This window comes from Erinaceus europaeus, chromosome 19 (assembly GCF_950295315.1).
Source record: "Erinaceus europaeus chromosome 19, mEriEur2.1, whole genome shotgun sequence".
NCBI classification, from domain to species: Eukaryota; Metazoa; Chordata; class Mammalia; order Eulipotyphla; family Erinaceidae; genus Erinaceus; species Erinaceus europaeus.
Window position 1 is genome coordinate 66,841,093 of NC_080180.1, and position 22,620 is coordinate 66,863,712.

The following is a 22,620-nucleotide window of genomic DNA, read 5'->3' on the forward strand; positions in this document are numbered from 1 at the left end:
TACAGTCCTGGGGGAAACGCCAACCACTAAGTAGGCTTCCTCGGCCAGGCTCCGTCCTCCTGACAGACAAAGCCCAAGATGTATTCTTTCCACGTTATTATCTTTACTTGTTGGATAGAGACCGCCAGAAAGTAAGACGGGAGGGGGAGAGTGACCGAGAGACGAAGCTTCCCCTGCAGGTGCGGGCCGGGCTGGAGGCCACTTAGCCAGAGGCAACACCACCTGGCCCCGCTCCCCGCCTTACTCTCAACTTCTCATTCTCTATATCAAATAAGGAAACTAAAAGAATTTTTTTAGAGATGTGTCTGAAAACCACTGGGATGACTACTTTGAGAACAGGAAAATGGGTGTCCAGGTCACTATTGGTAGGAGGTTGTTCTTTTTTTTTTAGTATCATTTATTTACTATTGGCTACAGACAGAGAAATTGAGAAAAGGGGAGGGAAAGAGACAGAGACACCTGCAGCCCTGCTTCATCACTCGTGAAGCTTCCCCCCTACAGGTGGGGACCAGGGGCTTGAACCTGGGTCCTTGTGCCCTGTAATGTGTGCGCTTAACCAGCTGCGCCACCACCTGACCCTGGAAATTGTTTTCTATAAAAATAAGTGCACACAGGAGAGACAGCACAGTGGTTCTGCAAAGAGACGTTCATGCCTGAGGCTCCAAAGTCCCAGGTTCAATCCCCCATGTGATCATAAACCAGAGCTGAGCAGTGCCCTGGTAATAAGTTTATAATATGAATTTATTCATTTAAAATCTTTTGAGTATATGTAAATTCATGCCAAGTAATCTAGTAATTTTTTTTTTATAGTCCACCTTTTTTTTATTGGAAACAAAGGAACCATTTTATAGTTCATCTCTACAGCTGAGAGTAACTAATGCTGACACACCAGGGTCTCCTAGAGTTCTGTTTTATTTTTGTAACTTTTATTTATAAAATGAAAATATTGACAAGACCATAGGAGAAGAGGGGTACAACTTCACATAATTCCCAAATTCTCCCAGTTATGTAACTCCTTGATTGAAACAGTGACAGGCAGGCCTTCCCAAAATGCGCTGACAGCAGTTTAGTCTAAGCTGCCCGGCCTCTTCGCGTGTGGGACGTGGAGCTGAGGTGAGCACAGGGCTCTCTGGAGGGACCCTCCCCACCACCCAGAAGCCAGACTTGGGGACCTGGGAAATGAGTGGCCCCCGCCCGAGTCTTTTTGAAGACCCATCATGCTGTCTCCCCAGCCTCCTACAGACAGGAGGCCCAGGCCGCCAGGACACCCTGCACCCCCAGTGACGTCCATGGGTAACCCTGGTGATTTACATCGGGACGGCCCTCAGCATTTCCGGAAGCCGGCCCCGGGCAGCTCTGCTGGGTGGTGAGCGCCGGGGCGGAGGGTGCGCAGGGCGGTGGCGGCGGTGGCGACTGGGAGGAGTGGAGCGGTACGGGGCGGCCGAGCGGGCAGGAGGCGGCGGTGCAGCCACAGGGCCAGCAGCGCTGGGTGTTTCGGGGCGGGATCAGCACCGTCCCAGCCTCCAGCTTCCAGCCGGGGGTGCCCTCCGAGTAAGTGCCATGGCCACGCGTGCACAGGATCTCCCAGGGGCTCCGGGTGGGTCCGGCTGACCGGGCAGAGCAGAGGACCGGCTGAGACGGGGTCTTCTGTCCCTACAGGCCCGGTGTGCCCGCTGACCACAGACTGGACTCCGGCTGCTTCCATCCTGGCCCAAACAGGGTGCTGAAACTGAACGGCTGGAAGTACTCCAGACGGTGACTAGGACAAAGGGGAGGACAGCGGGAACAGACCTGAGCTGCGAGGGGGAGACAGCACGACGGTCACGCCAACACCGGCGAGCCGGTCACCCTGAGGGCCGCACGGGACTCCAATCGCAGCCTCTGTCCCAGGACCTCTGGGCACGAAGGACCCCCGGCTGCGACCTCCCACTGTGGGTCACTGGCGCGCTCACCGAGGGCCGCACGCGACTCCGTGACGGACAAGTGTCCCCACCCTGCACTGTCCACTCACAAGTCCGGCAACGGTGCCTGCCACAGCTCCCGCAGGGGGACGGGGTAGAGAGCTTCGTAGCGCCTCTGCTGCTCAGACCCGTGAATGGCGTAGGCGTTGAACTTGGTCACGTCGGGGGGGAAGTAGCTCCAGGGAAGGTGGGCTCTGCCTTCCCACCTGGCCTCTCCTCTGGACACACGGAAGGACAGGGCAAGTTCTTGCTGCGGAAACAGCAGGGGAAGCAAAAAGGTGCTGCCAACGGGGGCGGGGCGGGGCGGGGGGGGGGGGGGCACGCCGGGTGGTGGCGCGCCTGGCTGAGCGCACATTACAATGAGCAAGGGCCCGGGTTCGAGCCCCCAGGCTCCACCTGCAGGGGAAAACTTCACGAGTGGTCGAGTAGGGCTGCAGGTGTCTGTCTCTCTCCCTCGATATCTCCCCCATCCTTCTCTGTCTGTACTCAATAAGTAAATAAATATAGAAGCATGATGGAAGATAAAAAACGAGACTTGTACACATAAGGACTTGAACTTTTTTTATAAAGAAAATATTTATTTATTTATTCCCTTTTGTTGCCCTTGTTATAATTATTGTTGTTACTGTCGTTGTTGGCTAGGACAGAGAGAAATGGAGAGAGGAGGGGAAGACAGAGAGGGGAAGAGAAAGACAGACACCTGCAGACCTGCTTCACCGCCTGGGAAGCGACTCCCCTGCAGGTGGGGAGCCGGGGGGCTCGAACCGGGATCCTATGCCGGTCCCTGCGCTTTGTGCCACATGCGCTTAACCCGCTGCGCCACCGCCCGACCCCCAGGACTTGAACTTCTATCTTTATCACTTACTTTCCACACATTCCTTCTTCCAGAGAGCAGGAGCACCAAGTGCTGTCCATGTCTGTCAAAATTAAATTCCTCATGAGAGTCTGAAAGAGACAGACAGACAGACAGACAGACACATACCAGAGCCCTGCTGAGCTCTGGCTGACGGTGACGCTGGGGGCTGAACCTAGGACCTCAGAGCCTCAGGCAAGGGGGTCTTTTGCAGAAACACTGCGAGTGTCCCCAGACCCGGCTTTCTTGACTGTAAGGTGAAATGGCCACACGGTGGCGACAGCCTCTTAGCCAACACGACAGTCCAACAGCATCAGCTTCTCTTTCTCTTTTTGTTTCTTTCCCCCCAGGACCTTGCACTGGTGCTGTTCTTATGCTCCTGGTGGGCTTCTACCTTTAACTCCAGACAGAGACGGGGGGAAAGCCCGCCTGCTCCGAGAGCCTCTCCTGGGAATGGAGGGTGGTGTCCCCATGTGGTCTGGGGGCTGGACTCTAGGTCCTGAAGCCTGGTGGCGTGTGCTGCCTACAACGGGATCACCTCCCAGCCCCCAGTCGCACCTGTCAGAGGGGGGTGATGCCTCAAGTGAGAAGGGAGGTACAAAGCTACGGTTGTTCTTCTGGAAAAACATCAACAGACTTTCCACATTAGAAATAAAAAATACAGGGAGTCGGGCGGTAGCGCAGTGGGTTAAGCGCACATGGAGTAAAGCGCAAGGACTGGAGTAAGGATCCCGGTTTGAGCCCCCCGGCTCCCCACCTGCAGGGGAGTCACTTCACAGGCGGTGAAGCAGGTCTGCAGGTGTCTGTCTTTCTCTCCCCCTCTGTCTTCCCCTCCTCTCTCCATTTGTCTCTGTCCTATCCAACAATAACAACAGCAGTAACAACAAGAGTAACAAACTGGGAAAAATGGCCTCCAGGAGCAGTGGATTAGTAGTGCAAGCACCAAGCCCCGGAAATAACCCTGGAGGCAGAAAAATGATACACGTATATATCAAAACAAGGGGGAAGAAAATGGTGCCCAAAACCTGAAAGAGACTCTGCCCGGCATTCACAGGGACCAAGGTCCCTGGGTGTCAGGAACCGAGAGGGTCTGGGTGTCATTCCAGACGTGCAGTGGTGGCGCACAGGGCGTCTCACTGGTCAGCGCCACACTAAACCTGCTGTGACTTCTCGACAGGTGAAGCCTGCGGATAACCTAGTCTTTCACATCTACAGAAAGAGCAGCTGCCAACCAGGTAATAAGGCCCCCACGGAGGTGATGAAACTTGGACAAGGAGAATCCAAAGTTCTGAGAGGGTCGAGGAAAATCCACGTGTGTGATGTGTGTGCTCAACCAGGTGCACAGCAAGCCGCCTGGCCCCGAAAAATCCACACGTGTGAACCAGCTTTTACATCCGGAACTGACGTGTAACGTGTGACGTGTGATGTTAAAGTGAGACCCAGGCATTCAAGAGCATCCCCAAGAAACATTTCCATAAAGGAGTTTAATTTATGTATAGGTCTCTATTTCTGAATAGCTAATATGTAACACATGTTTCAGCCTCATAAGTCTTTGTTTTTGAGTAATTTTCATTTAGGAAAAAAAATCTTGCAATTTTTAAGAATAACCAGCTATATATTATTGAGGTAAAAATAAATTTTATTTATTTTAAACACTTATAATACATGTTTTAGACACACACACAAATCACACACTTCTATAAAAATAAGTATCGGGAGTCGGGCGGTAGCGCAGCGGGTTAAGCACACGTGGCGCAAAGCGCAGGGACCGGCGTAAGGATCCCGGTTCGAGTCCCCGGCTCCCCACCTGCAGGGGAGTCGCTTCACAGGCGGTGAAGCAGGTCTGCAGGTGTCTGTCTTTCTCTCCTCCTCTCTGTCTTCCCCTCCTCTCTCCATTTCTCTCTGTCCTAGCCAACAACAACGACAACAACAATAACAACTACAACAATAAAACAACAAGGGCAACAACAGGGAATAAGTTAATTAAAAAATATATATAAGTATAAATAAGTATCTTCAGATTAGTTCAGATCAGCATTCCCCTGACAGTCTGGACTTAACAAACAGTAGCACAGAGGCAGCGTGTTCTAGACAGCTCATACTTACGGACAAAGTTCGACTTCCAGATACTGCTCGCTTTCGGCATTCAGGAAGAACGCTTCCACGACTTTTGAAAAGAGGCGACACAGAGGCGTTAGATACTGCTTCAACAGCAGGCAAGCCCTCACACCCTAGCGCACAGAAGGAACACGCGCGTGTTTTCACGCTGGCGCCGTCTGCAGTAGCAAGACGGACAAAGCGAGCCAGAGCCGCGCCGCCCATCGGGCTCCCACCCTGGCCGCTCAGCCGACTGTCTAGCCGGCCACCAGAGTGAGTGCTGTTAACAGAACTGGCACCACGCAGGGATACGTGGTCTGCCGGCGCAGAAAGGAAAACTGGGTCTTAGCTCCAGGAAACGGGATTCCGGGAGAGGGTCTCATCTTGAGACGGGAGCTAGCGGGGAGCGGAAAGGAAAGTGAAGAGGCGGTTCCAGCAAGAGGCAGGAAGGCCACAGGTCAGGGGCTGTGGATCGTTCCTTCCCTCCCTGCCTCCTTCCCTCCCTCCCTCCCTCCTTCCTTCCTTCCTGCAAAAAATGGTTCTGCCAAAAAAGACTGTCCTGCCTGAGGCTCCAGTGGCCACGTTCAGCCCTCTGCAGCATCCGCAGCGCTGGAGCCTCAGGCAGGACAGTGTTTTCTGGCAGAACATTACGCTGTCTGAGGCTTAGTTGGAGGACCACATGAGGTTTCATCTAACCAGACGGATATCAAGACAGAAAGATGCGGCGCGCTGGAGAATAAACGGCTGGCCGCAGTGGAGAAGCTCGAACAGGGATGGCAGGAAGGAGGGAACTTCCCAGAGGATGGGAGCCGGAGCACGTTCGTTCCCAGGCAGCAGAGCGGAGGGCAAGTTGCAGAGGGAGACAGCGAGATGGGCTGGGGGTGAAGCGGCAGCGCTGAGACCCGCTGAGCGGGTGACGTCGGGGCGCCGGGCAGCAGCGGGCAGGGGGGCCGGCCCTTGCCAGGCTGTCACGAGAGGCGACGTCTCCGGACAGCTCGCCCGCGGGGACGGCCGTGCCAAGACCACGCGGCCAGCTGACAGCCGGCCTGAGCGGCCACCTTCCGGCAGTGAGGTGACTCGCCGCAGGAGGGGACGGGGTCCTTCCAGGTAAGCAGTGTGCGCCCGGCGGCAGGGCAGATCTGCAGTGGGGCCGGCCCTGCAGGACCGGCAGCGACCTGGCACCCGGGTGTGCCGGCCACACGGCCGCGGCACGACGGGAGAGCGCGGGGGCTGGCGCCTGGGGGGGCGTACGCGGCAGGGCCCCCGCCAGACGGACCCCGCTCCCCCAGGGCCGTGCACACCAGGCGACGCCTCCACTCGCCTTCGTAGTCCCACAGCTGCTTGAAGGGCTGCCCGGGCTCTCCGGGGGGGGCTGCAGGGTCGTTGAACAGGGGGGCGCTGACTTCCAGCAGCAGGCCTGCGGCTCCGGCTCCGGCTCCGGGACTCAGCCTGACCAGCACGGGCTCGTGTGTCACGGGACGCCCGTCCCACGTGTGCCGGATCAGGAACTCCATCGGAAGGTTCGAGGGCACAGACGCTGGAGAGACAGAGAAACGCGGGGAAGAGACACGAGGAGCGCGGAGTGACCCCCTCAGGTCCTGGGACCCAGCCTGGCCAGGAGCCGCCGCCAGCTCGGGGGACAGACACGCAGAGACAGAGGAGCTCCCGGGTGCGAGGATTCCCTCAGGCGGGACACCGGACAGGATGGGGGACCAGGAGCACAGACGGGACCAGAGGGACAGACGGGGACCAGGGGGGACAGACGGGGACCAGGGGGACAGACGTGGGACCAGGGGGACAGACGGGGGGACCAGGGGGACAGACGGGGGGACCAGGGGGACAGACGGGGGGACCAGGGGGACAGACGGGGGGACCAGGGGGACAGACGGGAGACCAGGGGGACAGACAGGGGGACCAGGGGGACAGACGGGGGGACCAGGGGGACTGACGGGGGACCAGGGGGACAGATGGGGGACCAGGGGGGACAGACGGGGGACCAGGGGGGACAGACGGGGGGTCCAGGGGGACAGAAAGGGGGACCAGGGGGGACAGACAGGGGGACCAGGGGGGACAGACGGGGGACCAGGGGGGACAGACGGGGGGACCAGGGGGACAGACGGGGGGTCCAGGGGGACTGACGGGGGACCAGGGGGACAGACGGGGACCAGGGGGACAGACGGGGGACCAGGGGGGACAGACGGGGGACCAGGGGGGACAGACGGGGGGTCCAGGGGGACAGAAAGGGGGACCAGGGGGGACAGACAGGGGGACCAGGGGGACAGACGGGGACCTGGGGGACAGACGGGGGGACCAGGGGGACAGACAGGGGGACCAGGGGGACAGACGGCGACCAGGGGGACAGACGGGGGGACCAGAGGGACAGACGGGGACCAGAGGGACGTACGGCGACCAGGGGGACAGACGGGGACCAGGGGGACAGACGGGGGGACCAGGGGGACAGACGGGGGGACCAGGGGGACAGACGGGGGGACCAGGGGGACAGACGGGAGACCAGGGGGACAGACAGGGGGACCAGGGGGACAGACGGGGGGACCAGGGGGACTGACGGGGGACCAGGGGGACAGACGGGGACCAGGGGGACAGACGGGGGACCAGGGGGGACAGACGGGGGGTCCAGGGGGACAGAAAGGGGGACCAGGGGGGACAGACAGGGGGACCAGGGGGACAGACGGGGACCTGGGGGACAGACGGGGGGACCAGGGGGACAGACAGGGGGACCAGGGGGACAGACGGCGACCAGGGGGACAGACGGGGGGGACCAGAGGGACAGACGGGGACCAGAGGGACGTACGGCGACCAGGGGGACAGACGGGGACCAGGGGGACAGACGGGGACCAGAGGGACAGACGGGGGGACCAGGGGGACAGACGGGGGGACCAGGGGGACAGACGGGGGGACCAGGGGGACAGACGGGGGGACCAGGGGGACAGACGGGAGACCAGGGGGACAGACAGGGGGACCAGGGGGACAGACGGGGGGACCAGGGGGACAGACAGGGGGACCAGGGGGACAGACGGGGGGACCAGGGGGACTGACGGGGGACCAGGGGGACAGACGGGGACCAGGGGGACAGACGGGGGACCAGGGGGGACAGACGGGGGACCAGGGGGGACAGACGGGGGACCAGGGGGACTGACGGGGGACCAGGGGGGACAGACGGGGGACCAGGGGGGACAGACGGGGGGTCCAGGGGGGACAGACGGGGGGGTCCAGGGGGACAGAAAGGGGGACCAGGGGGGACAGACAGGGGGACCAGGGGGACAGACGGGGACCTGGGGGACAGACGGGGGGACCAGGGGGACAGACAGGGGGACCAGGGGGACAGACGGCGACCAGGGGGACAGACGGGGGGACCAGAGGGACAGACGGGGACCAGAGGGACGTACGGCGACCAGGGGGACAGACGGGGACCAGGGGGACAGACGGGGACCAGAGGGACAGACGGGGGGACCAGGGGGACAGACGGGGGGACCAGGGGGACAGACGGGGACCAGAGGGACAGACGGGGACCAGGGGGACAGACGGGGACCAGGGGGACAGACGGGGACCAGGGGGACAGATGGGAACCAGGGGGACAGACAGGGGGACCAGGGGGACAGACGGGGTTGGGGACCGCTCCCCGCGCTGCCGACGGCCAGGTGGCGGTGGAGCGCGGCCGGCGGGGACAGAGGCTCACCCTGGTCCGCCCTCCAGCGACGGTCTTGCCGGGAACCGGAGCCGCGGTGACCCGCCCATTTCCGGCCGCCAGCACTTCCGCCCGGCTCCGGCCCCGCCCACCTGGCCCCGCCTCCGCGCGACTGGCCAATAGCGCGAGAGCATCCGCCCCGCGCGTGCGCGGAAGCGGCCACGCCCACCCTGCGTGCTGACGCGCCGACGCGCTGACGTGACGGCGTCGCCGTCTCCAAGGAGCGGCCCCGCTCGCGTTTCAAAGTCGCGGGGCGGGACGCGGCCACCCGGGGACACGGTTCCCGCGCACATCGTGGCCGTCGGCGCCCGGGAGGAGGCGGCGCGCGACCGACGGACGCCTCGAGGGACCCCGGGGGCGGCATGGCGGCCTTGTCCCGCGAGCAAAGTAGGCGGGCCAGGGCTCGGGGATGGCGAGGGACACCGACCCCAGGGGGACACACGGACACCGACCCCAGGGGGACACAGGACACACGGACACCGACCCCCAAAGTGGGGACACACGGACACCGACCCCCAAAGTGGGGACACACGGACACCGACCCCCAAAGTGGGGACACACGGACACCGACCCCCAAAGTGGGGACACACGGACACCGACCCCCAAAGTGGGGACACACGGACACCGACCCCCAAAGTGGGGACACACGGACACCGACCCCTGGGGGACACACGGACACCGACCCCAGGGGGACACACGGACACCGACCCCCAAAGTAGGGACACACGGACACCGACCCCAGGGGGACACACGGACACTGACCCCCAGAGGGACACACGGACACTGACCCCCAGGGGGACACACGGACACTGACCCCCAGGGGGACACACGGACACTGACCCCCCAGAGTGGGGACACACGGACGCTGACCCCCAGAGTGGGGACACACGGACGCTGACCCCCAGAGTGGGGACACACGGACGCTGACCCCCAGAGTGGGGACACACGGACGCTGACCCCCAGAGTGGGGACACACGGACGCTGACCCCCAGAGTGGGGACACACGGACGCTGACCCCCAGAGTGGGGACACACGGACACGGACCCCCAGGGGGACACACGGACACTGACCCCCAGAGTGGGGACCCCCAGGACACAGAGGGACACTGGCCCCAGGCCTGGTCCGGGTGGTGACGGCGCCACCCTGTGCCCGTGGGGGAGGGACAGTGAGGGGTCTGGCGCCTGGGCCAGGGGCTCCGCTGTCCGGGTCACACGGGAGCCGCGGGCTGGTGGGGGTGGCAGGCGGGGCCACTGGGAAGGGTCAGCGCCCCCCTCAGGCTGCTGTGGGTGCAGCGTCTGCCCTGCGGGGTGGGGGTGGGGGTGGGGCTGGCGGCCGCAGTCTAGAACGAGGCCTGTCTGATGGCTTCATGGATGCGGCCTCAGCGCCAGAGCTGCGGGGCCTGGTGTGTGCGTGTGTGCACGCGTGTTTGTGTGTGTGCGCGTGTGTGCGTGTACATGAGTGTGGGTGCATGTGTGCGTGTGTTTGTGCATGTGTGTGCCTGTGTGCGCGTGTGCATGAGTGTGTGTGCATGTGTACGCCTGTGTGCCTATGTGTGTATGTGTGTGTGCCTATGTGTGTGCGTGTGTGTGTGTCTGTGCTTGTGTGTGTGTGTGCGTGTGTGTATGTGTGTGCCTGTGTGCGCGTGTGCATGAGTGTGTGTGCATGTGTACGTACGTCTGTGTGCCTATGTGTGTATGTGTGTGTGCCTATGTGTGTGCGTGTGTGTGTGTGTCTGTGCTTGTGTGTGTGTGTGCGTGTGCGCGTGCGCGTGTGCGTGTGTGTGTGTCTGTGCTTGTGTGTGTGTGTGTGTGCGTGTGCGCGTGCGCGTGCGCGTGTGTGTGTCTGTGCTTGTGTGTGTGCGTGTGCGTGTGCGCGTGCGCGTGTGCGTGTGTGTGTGTCTGTGCTTGTGTGTGTAGGCTGCATTGACCTCAGCAGCCCTGTGCAGCTGCCCTTTGTTGCTGGCCTACCAGCCCTTTCTGCTTCCTCTTCCCAGAGGAACCCGCTCTTAAGTTATAAAATATTATTTATAGCGTAAATTGTTTCAGTTGTATTATTTAAGTTTGAAGAGAAGTAGAAATGGTTTTGTGTTTTGTATATCAGATAATAATTACATTATTTCTAGTGTTTAAAAATCATTTAACTTTGCCCAGTGAACTACAAATTGTTTTTTCTTTTTGTTTCAGATCAAAAACTAAATGATGCTTACAAAAATTATCAAGTGGACAGTTTTACCAAGTATTCAGCAATACAGGTATGTAAATTAATACGGTCTGATAAACTGGCCTCACGATCGTGCTAAGTATAGCTACATAAAAATAAATGCAAAATAGATTCTACTGACGAGTGTTCTCGTGCGACGTCGCCTACAGTACTTGGAATCTCCGTCTACGATTTACTTCCTGTAAGGGTAAAAGCTAAAGCCAGCTGTTGCTTAATGAATATGCACTCGTAGGCCATCGACATGAACATGAGTGCTTTGACCTTTTAGAGTTGGAACCTGCACGTCTATGTGATTGATTTCCCAGAAAGGAACAGGAAAGGTGGCAAACTTAGACGCATCACCTGGGAAGCATCGAGGATCGCATTTCGGGTTCCTGACGGAGGCGTTTTGATATAGAGGAGAAGGAGGGTGACGTAACGGTCAGATGAACGAGTCACGAGGCAAAATGGTCTGCTGGAGAGGCGAGGGAAAGAAGCACTACGCTGGACAGAAGAAAAGAGAGGGAGGAGAGACGAGAATGTAGCACGCAGTGTCTAGAAGGTTTGAGCTGTCTGGAGGGAAAGGACAGCCAGAGGCCAGACATTCTCACCAACTCCGTGAGGCGCTCGTGACAAACCTCGAGTACGGGCCTGTGCTACGGCAGCTCTGGGGACAGAACTAAGCAGAAGGCAGGAGAGCTTGCTGTGCAGGAGGCCTGAGAGAATGGCCTAGGTAAACAACGACAGCAGCAACAACAACAATTGCAGCACAACGATTAAAAAAAACAAAAGATATAGTCGCCACATCACCGATTGGGGATTTAAGAAAAAGATGTTGGTATAATCTTTATTGGATATAGAGATCAAGAGGGTAGGGAGACATAGAGATGCCTGCAGCACTGCTTCACCACTGGCAAATCTTTCCCCTACACATGGGGACTGGGGGCTTGAACCCGGGTCCTTGTGCCCTGTAATGTGTACGCTTAACTGGGCGCACTACCACCTGGCCCCCACCAATTAACCCCCACAGCAGAGGTGGTTTACATCTCAAAATCAATCAGTGTAAAAAGTCAAAGGAACGGAAAATAAGGGAAGAAAGTCTATGTGATTATCTCAGGAGACCCAGAAAATAATTATTAAAATCCAGCTCCCTGGGAGTGAGGTGGTGGTGCACCTGGTTGAGCACACACACACACTACCATATTCAAAGACCTGGGTTCAACCCCCCAGGCGTCCCCCCCCCCCCCCCGGGAGCCTCATGAGCAGTGAAGTGATGCAACAGGTGTCTCTCTCCCTCTGCCCTCTCAATTACCGTCTGTCCTATCAAGTAGAAAGAAGGGAAAATAATATCTGATGGGCCTAGACCTCAAATAGAGCCCTCTCTCCATTGCTACCGGTCATGTCTGTCAGGAACAACACAATAGACCCCTTTGTGGGCCTCCGCAGGACAACATGCTCTATGCTACACCGAGGAAGATGGGTCCTGAAATTGGGGCAGCTTGGAACGTTCCTACTCATGACCACAGGATGTGAGCTCAGATCTACAGGGATGCAGAGGTCACACAGGCTCCTAAGCTGAATATGGGCCCCAGATCATATCACATCAAATTGATGGGGTTTACAGTCAACAATATTTATACACCTTTCCCATATTTGGGAGCTACTCTCTTCCCTGATCCAGCTTTCTGGTCCTTCTTCCAGCCATGACATCATCTCCCCAGACAATAACTTGGATCCACCTGCATATCAGAGTTCAGGCTCAGGGGAAAAAAACTAGTGTAGTCATGGGCCCTTTGGAACAGAACTGAAATATGCCTACTAGCTATCTACAAAATGGAGCGCCTCCCCCCCCCATCTTCATCTGCACTATTCCAGCCTTTAGGCTCATGATTGTTTAACAATCTGGCTTTATATGTTGACTCTCTTTTCAGCCACCAGGTTCCATATGATGCCAACCAGACTTCCCTGAACAAACAACCCCACCCATGTGTCCTGGAGCTCTGCTTCCCCAGAGCCCTGCCCCACTAGGGAAAGAGAGAGACAGGCTGGGAGTGTGGATCCACCTGTCAACACCCATGTTCAGCGGGGAAGCAATGACAGAAGCCAGACCTTCCACCTTCTGCATCCCACAGTGACCCTGGGTCCATGCTCCCAGTGGGATAGAGAATAGGAAAGCTATCGGGGGAGGGGATGGGATACGGAGTTCTGGTGGTGGGAACTGTGTGGAGTTGTACCCCTCTTATCCTATGGTTTTGTCAGTGTTTCCTTTTTATAAATAAAAAATTTTTTAAAGAAATAAAAATAATCTCCAGGAGCAGTGGATTCATCTTGCAGGTACTGAACCCCACCCATAACCCTAATAGCAAAAAAAATAAAAATAAAAAAACCCACCCAATTCCCTGCCATTATAAAGACCCTTGAGACTGGGGGAAAGAAACACTCTTGTGGTCCAGCAGGTGACTCAGTGGATAAAGCACTGGACTCTCGAGCAGGAGGTGCTGAGTTCACTCCCCAGCATCACGGGTACCAGAGTGATGTCTGGTCCCCCCACCACCGTCTTTCTCACAAATAAAATCTTTAAAAAATAAATAACCTTCCCCTTACACTATGGTGTGGAAGTGTATCAGCCACTAAAGGTCAGGTGACAGGCTGCATCCGCTCATGCAAAGTGTCCAGCCTGGAATCTGAAGGAAAGAGACTCTTCTCACTTCTGCCGGAAGAAATGGGGAGACGAGGGTGGGAGGAGAGGCACCAAGGGTAGGAAAATGTTCGGAAATGGTGGTGGGGACCCGACTTCAGGGCTGTGTCAAAAGGAGGAATTTGGGAGTCGGGCGGTAGCGCAGCGGGTTAAGCGCAGGTGGTGCAAAGCACAAGGACCGGCATAAGGATCCCAGTTCGAGCCCCCGGCTCCCCACCTGCAGGGGGAGTCGCTTCACAGGCGGTGAAGCAGGTCTGCAGGTGTCTGTCTTTCTCTCCCCCTCTCTGTCTTCCCCTCCTCTCTCCATTTCTCTCTGTCCTATCCAACAACGACAACAACAATAACTACAACAATAAAAAACAACAAGGGCAACAAAAGGGAATAAATAAGTAAAATAAATTTTTTTAAAAAAAGGAATTTATTAGGCAAGCTTTCTCAATAAACCTTTTTTCCTGAATCAGGGAGTGATGTTAACTCGTTTCCCCACTTGCCGTATGCTAGGGTCGAGGTGGTTGGTTCGATTTGGTTTTTTACTCGACACTGTCCCCCAGACGACACGCAGCAGCCCGCTAGTGCCTACACCACGGCCCCACGTGCTGCAGCGGCTGGCCTTTCCTCGAGCTCACCTGGTCACTCTCTGACTCTGGCAGTGGGGTCTTTGTTGGGTGTAGGGCTAGCCCTCCTTCCCTTCTCCTCTTGGCCAGTCTCACCCACTTGGCATGGGAGTGGCTGGGCGGCTATTTCCCGGCAGCTGCCGTGGAACGACAGGCCTGACGTGGCAGTGACTGTCAGGCATCAAACCAGCTCCCCCTCCTCTGCTCCATGCTCCATTGCTGACACTATGGTCTATTTACAGAATCACTGTTTTGCCTGAAATAGCCCCACCACATTATCCCCTCAGGGTGTTGCTAATTCCCGCCAGTTAAAACCATCCTAACAGTTGCTGAGGACGCTTCCACCTTCCCAGCATGCCTTTTGCCTCTCTCCACCCCCTTTCCTAGCCATCTCCATTCCTTGCCTCTGCTGGTTTTTACCCTCTAAAGCCCACTTCCGTTCCTGGTTTTGCTCTCTTCCTCTCCTCTTCCTCCTCTCTTTTCTTTCCCGCATCCCGTCCTGGAGAAGGGCTGGCGTGCATAGCGGGAGGCGGCCATTTTGCTAGCTCCACGTGTCCTAAACCTGCTGTGCTCACACCTGACTCTGGGGCATCTGCGTGAATAAAGATTTGCGTTCCCACCCCTCCACGAGTTCCTGGTCTCTCTCTCTCCCTCGATGCAGCCCCGACAGTTGACTACCCACGTGCTCCTAGGTGGAGGTCAGGGCCTGTTTGTCAAGAATCTGTTTGATCTCTTTGAGCTGATTTGTCAGCAAAGTTGAATGTTCTTGGCATGTGTCATTCTCGAATCCTGTCTTGTATTACAATGATAGACTCAGGTGCTTTTTTCTGTTACATTTTTTTTTATTTTCTACTTTTCTATTACATTTTCTGGCTTCTCTCGGTTTTTAAGGAATCACCCTGGGAGTCGGGCGGTAGCCCAGCGAGCTAAGCGCATGTGGCGCAAAGCACAAGGACCGGCGTAAGGATCCCGGTTCGAGCCCCCGGCTCCCCACCTGCAGGGGAGTCGCTTCACAGGCAGTGAAGCAGGTCTGCAGGTGTCTGTCTTTCTCTCCCCTCCTCTCTCCATTTCTCTCTGTCCTATCCAACAACAATGACATCAATAATAACTACAACAATAAAACAACAAGGGCAACAAAAGGAAATAAATAAATATAAAAATATTTAAAAAAAAAAAAAAAAGAAACTTAAAAAGAAAAAGAAATCACCCTTCTTTTAAGCGCTGACCTGTCTGGTAACCTAGTGGATTCTTTTCATCCCTCCCAGTAATTCCCAAGCTAAGTGACTACACTGTCTTTAGTGTAGTGTTGTCTCTTCCTTGCTGGTGTTTAAAGCCGTCTCCACGCCCCTGCGACAGGTCACATCGACTGGGAATGTCAGTGCCTGTCAGGTTTGGCCGCAGTGGTTAGCAGCCTTGCGTCACACAGAATTTAAAGAAGTGCTTCTGATAGGTGATCACGAAAGACAGTTGGTCCAGCCTTGGCACTGGTGTTGATTTCTGAATGCTTTCCTTTCTCAAATCTAGAGTTCTTCCTGTTCCTAGTTCACCAAGAGTTATATTAAACATAGGTGTTAGAATTCACCAGATTGGTCTACGGCCATACCACCCTGAACACACCCCATCTCGTCTGATCTCAGAAGCTAAGCAGGGTCAGCGGACCTGGTTAGTACTTGGATGGGAGAATTCACCAGATTAATTTCCAATACCAATAAGATGAGTCTTTCTTCTCTTTCTTTTATGTATTAATAGATTATAAAAATAGGTTATGTGGTCAAGGAGGTGGCGCAGTGATAAAGATTTGGACTCTCAAGCATGAGGTCCCGAGTTCGCTCCCCGGCAGCACATGTACCAGAGTGATGTCTGGTTCTTTCTCTCTCCTCCTGTCTTTCTCATAAATAAATAAAATCTTTTAAAAAAGAAAAAAGGTTATAAAATTTTCTATTGTCCTTCATCTTAACTGTACTTTGGCAGAATGATGAAACATTTAAGATGCAGTGTTCTCTGTTACAGAAGGCCGACCTCAAGGGAGACGGAGATGACCTTCTAGGAAACTCAGTAGTGGACCAGCAAAGGTAAGGAAGGCAGTGCTGCCAGAAACGATACCACTTTCCTGACTAGTACCGAAATGATCCCTGTGGCTGTAGGCTTACTTATCCGTGGCCTGATCTGTTTAGGTTTAAGTGATCTGTAAGAAACAGAACTAGGCTGATCGCATCTAAGAATGGTTCTGGGGGTGGGGTCGTGCCCCCCAGCCCTTTCCAACATTTAACAGTGGCTGGGAACACTTATACTTGTCACAGGGAGGGCATGAGAGTGGCATTAACGGGGTTGAGGCCAGGCCTGGTGTTCCCCTCCTCAAGTGTCCAGATCAGCTCTCGGCAGCAAACACTCATGGAGCCCCCGTAGTTCACTGGACTGAGGCTGAGGATCCCGTGTGCAGGGAAGGAGAAGCAGCTCTGACAGCTGTGGTGGATCTCACACTGACATTGTGACATGCTGAGTGCCTGAGACCTAGTGTAGCCGCCTTCATTTTGATTATTCGATTTTTCTCCAGCCTTCTAACTCCTGTTCTTGCTGAATATGAGAGGAATCTAGAAGAGCAAAATGGGCAGCTGAAATATTATCAGGTATGGACTCAGAGGTTCAAGCCTCTGTCTTTTCAGTGGTATTGATGAGGTAATAGCGATATGTAGCTGTTATCAAACAGTCCTTAGTCGTGTGTGTGTGTGTGTGTGTGTGTGTGTGTGTGTGTGTGTGTGTGTGTCTGACGTTACACTTGGTTTTTTAATCTAGCTTCCTTGCGTCTGCTGTCTGGCAAGATCAACAAGTAGACCCTTGGAAGTATCTCTGAAGCTTTATTGTTTGCTTATTTTTAATTATTATGGTTGTGTGTGTGTGTGTGTGTGTGTTGCCTCCAGGGTCATTGTTTGCTTATTTCTCCCCTCGGAAGGACTGAAGCCAGCTCATTCTTGTAAACATTTCTCTTGATGCTTAAGCTGTTGCATTTCCCCTTACCTGGAGAGTGAGCTCCCCATCCCCCAATTTCAGATAGTATGTATGTCATATACATACATGCATACATACACACACACACACACATAGATGCATACACATACATACATACACATATACCCTCCAGGGGTCCTGTGCCTGCACTGTGAATCCCCTGCTCCTGGAGGCCATTTTTCCCATTTTGTTGCTCTTGTTATTGTTGCTATTGCTGTTGTTGTTGGATAGGACAGGGAGAAATTGAGATGGGAGGGGAGGACAGACACGCGGAGAGAAAGACAGACACCTGCAGACCTGCTTCACCGCCTGTGAAGTGATCCCCCTGCAGGTGAGGAGCCGGGGGCTCGAACCGGGATCCTTGCGCCGGTCCTTGTGCTTTGCATCATGTGCGCTTAACCCGCCACACTACCGCCCGGCCTGTTTGTCAGATTTTACTGCCAGGAACCATCGATCCACTTCTCAGAGTGCAGTAGATGAGGAAGCTGACTGTTGTGACCGAGGGTCACCCCCGGTCCCGAAGTGTCTGCGAGGAGAGTGTGCACAGGCTGACAGAGAGCTGAGGCAATGGCGCTGTTCTGGGTGCAGTTGGCGTCTCAAGGAGCCTATTTACAGAGTCTGCCTAGTATTTATCATCTTTGACTTGGAAATGTTTGGCAGTACGTCTTAAATAGATGCTGTTTGTCCCGCTGAGCCCCCCAGGAGGTGAGGGCCTTTCTCTCTCAGCCGGGATCTCCTCAGACTCCCGGGATCCCGGGGTCAGGTCAGCTGTGACAAGAGGGCGGGGTGACCCGACACGGTGCAGACGCAGACGGACGCCTTCTGAGAACCAGCCCGGGGAGTGGCCCCTGCGTGGACCGTGGACACGGCAGACACGCTCTCCGCTGTTTGCTCCCACCGTCTGCTCCGAAGCTGTGTGGACGGACGTGGACGCCAGGGCTCAGCGTTGAGTAGAGGAAGCCCCTGCCCCGCTCCTGACAGCCGGCACCACGCCCACCACGGTCGCACAGGGCGGCCGGGCGCCGCACGCCACACGCCGCCGCACGCCGCACGGGAAGAAGCACGTAGGGCAGGCCCGGCTTCTGCTCTTCCACAAGCCCTTTCCCGATCCCGACTGGACTGCTCAGCCTTAGAGCTTTCCGCCTGCCCGCCTCCATGCTCCTGGCGAGAGAGGCGCTGAGGAGGAGGAGGAGGAGGAGGAGGAGGAGGCGGCGGCAGCGGCCAGCACCTGCGCGCCTTGCGTGGCCCTGCTGCGTGGTGTTGAGGTGTCCTCTCCCACGTGAGCCGTCTCCGCCTGGGCGTCGTCAGGGCAGCAGCAAGCTCTAGTTTGCACAGATGGCGTCTTTTGTTTGGGGACCAGTGAGTCTAAAATTCCTGCTGGATTCACTCTTGGGATTCTGTGATGCCGTGTGGTCCGAGTGGCGTAAGACGAAACGTCTAGTGATCTTGAAAGTAAACTCCTAGCTATTCAGTCTGTACAGCCTATCAGATCCATGTGTCTCCGTAAGCAACGATGTTACTAAGACATGTAGCTTCATCGTTAATATTCAGCTGACATTTCCGCAGCTTTAAAGGAGCAGTTGTTCAAAACTGCGAAGCGGGGATAATTGCTGCGATAAGACGCGGACACTTGAGTGAGCGCTCGGGACCTGTCACCTGCTTCTCCATCGCCTCTGTCCCGCATCGCTGGCCGGGTATCCGCGGTGACTCCTGGGACTTGGGCTCAGCAGGGGCCCGGGGGTGGCCGCCTTCAGACCTGCTGAGCGCGTGGGGTGCCTGCGACTCGTCTCCCAGCCCGGGGCCCACGGGTGCCCTGCCTGACGGGGGGGGAAGGCTGCCCAGCCCCTCGCCCCGCTCGCTCCAGGCCCGGCTCCTCTCCTGTGGCCCCGGTGTGAGTCCCGCGCCCACCTCCTGCTCTCCACACCCCCACTCGCCCTCACTCAGAGCCGGCTCTGGTCTCTGCCCACCCCCCGTTCACTGCGCCACTACCCACTAGGCTCCACTGCCCGCTGCTTCTCCCATCTTCACTTCCTGAGACGCCGCCTTTCTCCAGGTAAAACCCTGCAGCTCTTTGGTCCTGTCAGAGGAAGCTACTTCGCCTCACCTTCCTTTCTTCCCTTCTGCTGCACACTCTTCTTTCCAATAAGCGTTTTCACGAGCTTTTCTGCTGAGGTGCGTGTCGGCGACTGCTGGTTTGCCAGCCTCGCACAGCACAGTTCAGGTGCTAAAGGTCGAGTCAGAGGCTGAATGAACGACAGCTAAAGATGACTTGGGTTTCCTTTGTTTGCGATTAGCACTTTACTTTCTGAAATGCCAGCACTTAAAGATGGCCTCAATAGAAAAAAAAAAAAAAAAAAGACTCAGTCTGTGTTTTAAAAAATTTCGAGACATACAATTAATTTTCCCCTCTCATATTAATTAATTAGTGATTTATATGACTACATTTTGCTAGGAGTGTACATAAACACCATTCCCACCACCAAAGGACTGTGACCCATCCCTCCCGCCCACTCCCACCCCCCACTGGCCCAGGAAGCTGCATGTCTACCCCTCACCACTGGGTTTTTACTTTGGTGCCCTACTTACAATTTGGTCAGGTCCTGCTTTTAGTTTCCCTTTCAGATCTTCTAAGTCAGCTTCTGTTGATGAGTGGGATCATCCCATACTCATCTTTATCTTTCTGACTTAGCTCACAAATAAATAAATAAATAAATAAAATAAAGATGGCCTCGGCTAAGGTACGTTCGTTAAGATGCACACGCTGAAGGGACCATCTGGGATCTGCTTCAGTGGCGTATCGAGGGCACTCTTTCATCTGTTTTTCTTTCTTTTTAATTTTCTTATCATCTTTATTTGCTTATTGGATAGAGACAGCCAGAAATTGAGAGGTGGGGAGAGAGAGAGAGGGAAGGAGACAGACACCTGCAGCCCTGCTTCACCACTCAGGAAGCTTTCCCTCTACAGGTGGGGTCAGGGGGCTCGAACCCTGGTCCTTGTGCACTGTAACGTGTGCTCAACCAGGTGGGCCACCACCCAGCCCCCCCACCTGTTTTTCTGTAAACATCTGTGTTACAGAAATCACATTTACAGTGTTTCTCATCCTATACAAAACATTTTTATTGGATTCAGAATGACTGTTCTGGTGTGCTCTGTGAATCATTAAATACTAAAACTGTATTCTCTGTTGCTTGTTAGAAACAGAGGAGAGGGGAGTCGGGCTGTAGCGCAGCGGCTTAAGCGCAGGTGGCGCAAAGCGCAGGGACCCGCATAAGGATCCCAGTTCGAGCCCCCGGCTCCCCACCTGCAGGGGAGTCGCTTCACAGGCGGTGAAGCAGGTCTGCAGGTGTCTGTCTTTCTCTCCCCCTCTCTGTCTTCCCCTCCTCTCTCCATTTCTCTCTGTCCTGTCCAACAACGACAACAACAGTAACAACTGCAACAATAAAACAACAAGGGCAACAAAAGGGGATAAATAAATAAGTAAAGTTTAAGAACCAAAGGAGAGTCTATTCCTGTGTGTAAGTGAGTGAGCCGCAGGGACTGAGCCTGGGAGATGCACCGTCACCATCTTGCTTGGCTCTTTCAGAAGCAGATGGGTGAGATGAAAGTGCGGCTCCAAACTGTCATCAAGGAGAACGAAAGGTAGGTAGGTCGCTTGCCTGTTGTTTCTCTGTGTCCTTGGGCTTCGTGGTGACGTGGGAGCCCGACTTCCTGTTGATTTCCGACTCCCTCACCCATGGCCCCAACTCACCTGGTCTCGCATCACACGCCCTTTGGAGTCCCAGTCTCCCGGCACCACCAGTTAGCGGGCTCCCACGCTTCCCATCTCCGTCCCTGCCTGCCGCTCTGGGGCCTGTCCTCCACCCGGCCCTGTTCCGGGAAGACAGTACCTACCCTGCTGCCTGTGTCTCCTTCCCCTAGCAGCTTCGCTCCGCCCAGTCCTGTCGCTGCCTAAAGTCATTTGCTTGCTCTTGTCTGCCTGAAGGAGATTGTGTCTGCTCTGCTCACAGGTGCTTACCGCCTTTGAAGACAGCCTTATAATCCAAAATACTCAGTATCTTTTGGGTGAATGGCTACCAATACTAGAAACATGCAGAGCTGGGGAGACAGCATAGTGGTTCTGCAAAAGGCTTCTGTGCCCGAGGCTGTGGAGTCCCAGGTTCAATCCCCAGTACCACCAACCAGAGCAGAGCAGGAGTCTCAGCACTGTCTGGAGGGGGCCTCGGGAGCCCTTCACAGAGTCTGCAGGACCTGTGTGCAGCTGGACTTCAGGGCTGGAGGAGTCCAGGTCACTCCAGTAGACGTGGGCCTGAGGCACCATGGGAGTGCGGAAGCTGCAGCTTCACTCCAGCTGTCCGGCCGTGTTCGGTGGCGCTCAGGCCTCCACCTCTGAGAGCTGCGAGCAGACCACCCAGGTATCTGCTGAGGTGGCCCCGAGCCAGTAGGTGCAGCCACTGGCATGCATCCAGGTGGTCTGTCACGGGACTGCGTGTCTGTAGGCTGTCCAGGTGGTCTGTCAGGGGACTGCGTGTCTGTAGGCTGTCCAGGTGGTCTGTCAGGGGACTGCGTGTCTGTAGGCTGTCTAGGTGGCCCCTCACAGGGCTGCGTGTCTGTAGGCTGTCCAGGTGGCCTCTCACAGGACTGCGTGTCCTGTAGGTTGCACAGTGAATTAAAGGAAGCTGTTGAGAAGCAGCTAGAAGCTCTTCCCTTGGATACAGAGATCGAGAATGACACGCACGCCGATGATGAGACCGTGAGGAGCCTTCAGGAGCAGTTGCAACTCGCCAACCAAGTGAGTGTCCAACACCCATCATCTCCGTTATTTCCTGAGTGAGCAGAATTTACAAGAAATGTGCTCATCAGGATCTCTGAATGGCTAACGCAGAGAAAGAGTTCATGTGAACCGTGTTTGGGGTTCGGAGTCAGGTAACAGGCAGGTCACCCTCAGTCTCTGATGGCACCAGATCCGCTTCTTAGAGAGAAGACGGAGTGTGACATTGAGATTCGCAGCTTTGAGACACAAGGCACCTGTCCTCTGCGCTCCTTGCTGTGGCTTCCAAAGCTAAGTTCATTTAAACCTTGACAGTCCCTCTGCTGAGAAGCTTGCTGTCCCCACTTCCTCACACCTTCTCCACTTGGCTTGTCCCGCGCCCCCAAAGATGCTGCTGTTTTAGTTAGTGACATCGGGGCCACGTAGGAACCCAAACAGACAGAAAGCAGGAAGCAGGCTGACTGAGAGCACACGTTCCACAGAGGCTACAGCATGTCTTCCATGTGAGTGACAAGTCGTGACTGAGAGTCCCAGCCACTTTCAGCAGGGGAACAGTGTCAGCAAACCCAGGAGCAGTCTCCAGCCGCGGTCTGCTTTGGCTTTGTGTTGCGTTTAAAGGTTGACCGAGCACGTGCAGCTGTTCCAACACCATCACTAGTTGAAAGACGTGTCATCCACAGTGACTAGGCAAATCCAGGCTGAGCAGATCAGAACTAAG

The 22,620-nt window shown here is 55.8% G+C and overlaps 2 protein-coding genes across 3 annotated transcripts in view; one reads left to right on the forward strand and one right to left on the reverse strand.

The window, feature by feature from the left end:
• Nucleotides 1–888: 888 nt before the first annotated feature.
• On the reverse strand, nucleotides 889–8,717 carry C19H4orf33 (chromosome 19 C4orf33 homolog). Its single transcript, XM_007523179.3, has 6 exons — nucleotides 8,609–8,717; nucleotides 6,233–6,448; nucleotides 4,921–4,981; nucleotides 2,827–2,878; nucleotides 2,012–2,211; nucleotides 889–1,759 (listed from the first exon to the last, which is right to left on the reverse strand). The coding sequence occupies exons 2-6, from the start codon at nucleotides 6,423–6,425 to the stop codon at nucleotides 1,654–1,656; spliced, it is 612 nt and encodes a 203-aa protein (XP_007523241.2). The 5' UTR covers nucleotides 6,426–6,448; nucleotides 8,609–8,717; the 3' UTR covers nucleotides 889–1,653.
• Nucleotides 8,718–8,802: 85 nt separating this feature from the next.
• Nucleotides 8,803–22,620, forward strand: part of SCLT1 (sodium channel and clathrin linker 1) — a 243,932-nt gene continuing 230,114 nt past the window's right edge. For both annotated transcript variants that reach the window (XR_009546408.1, XM_016188178.2), the window contains exons 1-6: nucleotides 8,803–9,004; nucleotides 10,801–10,868; nucleotides 16,139–16,200; nucleotides 16,683–16,755; nucleotides 20,718–20,773; nucleotides 21,788–21,923. Coding sequence is in view for 1 of the 2 variants with exons in the window: in XM_016188178.2 (XP_016043664.1) it covers nucleotides 8,980–9,004; nucleotides 10,801–10,868; nucleotides 16,139–16,200; nucleotides 16,683–16,755; nucleotides 20,718–20,773; nucleotides 21,788–21,923 (420 nt within the window). In the remaining variant the exon portion in view is untranslated. The remainder of the gene's footprint in view (nucleotides 9,005–10,800; nucleotides 10,869–16,138; nucleotides 16,201–16,682; nucleotides 16,756–20,717; nucleotides 20,774–21,787; nucleotides 21,924–22,620) is intronic.

What these genes read in the sequence shown, in the direction of transcription:
- C19H4orf33 (XM_007523179.3), bottom strand. Translation starts at nt 6,425, where the DNA reads ATGGAGTTCCTGATCCGGCACACGTGGGACGGGCGTCCCGTGACACAC. An exon ending in GCAGCTGTGGGACTACGAAG is followed by an intron (nt 4,982 to 6,232) that starts GCGAGTGGAGGC and finishes TCTTTTCAAAAG; the next exon opens with TCGTGGAAGCGTTCTTCCTG. An exon ending in CTGGAAGTCGAACTTTGTCC is followed by an intron (nt 2,879 to 4,920) that starts GTAAGTATGAGC and finishes TAATTTTGACAG; the next exon opens with ACATGGACAGCACTTGGTGC.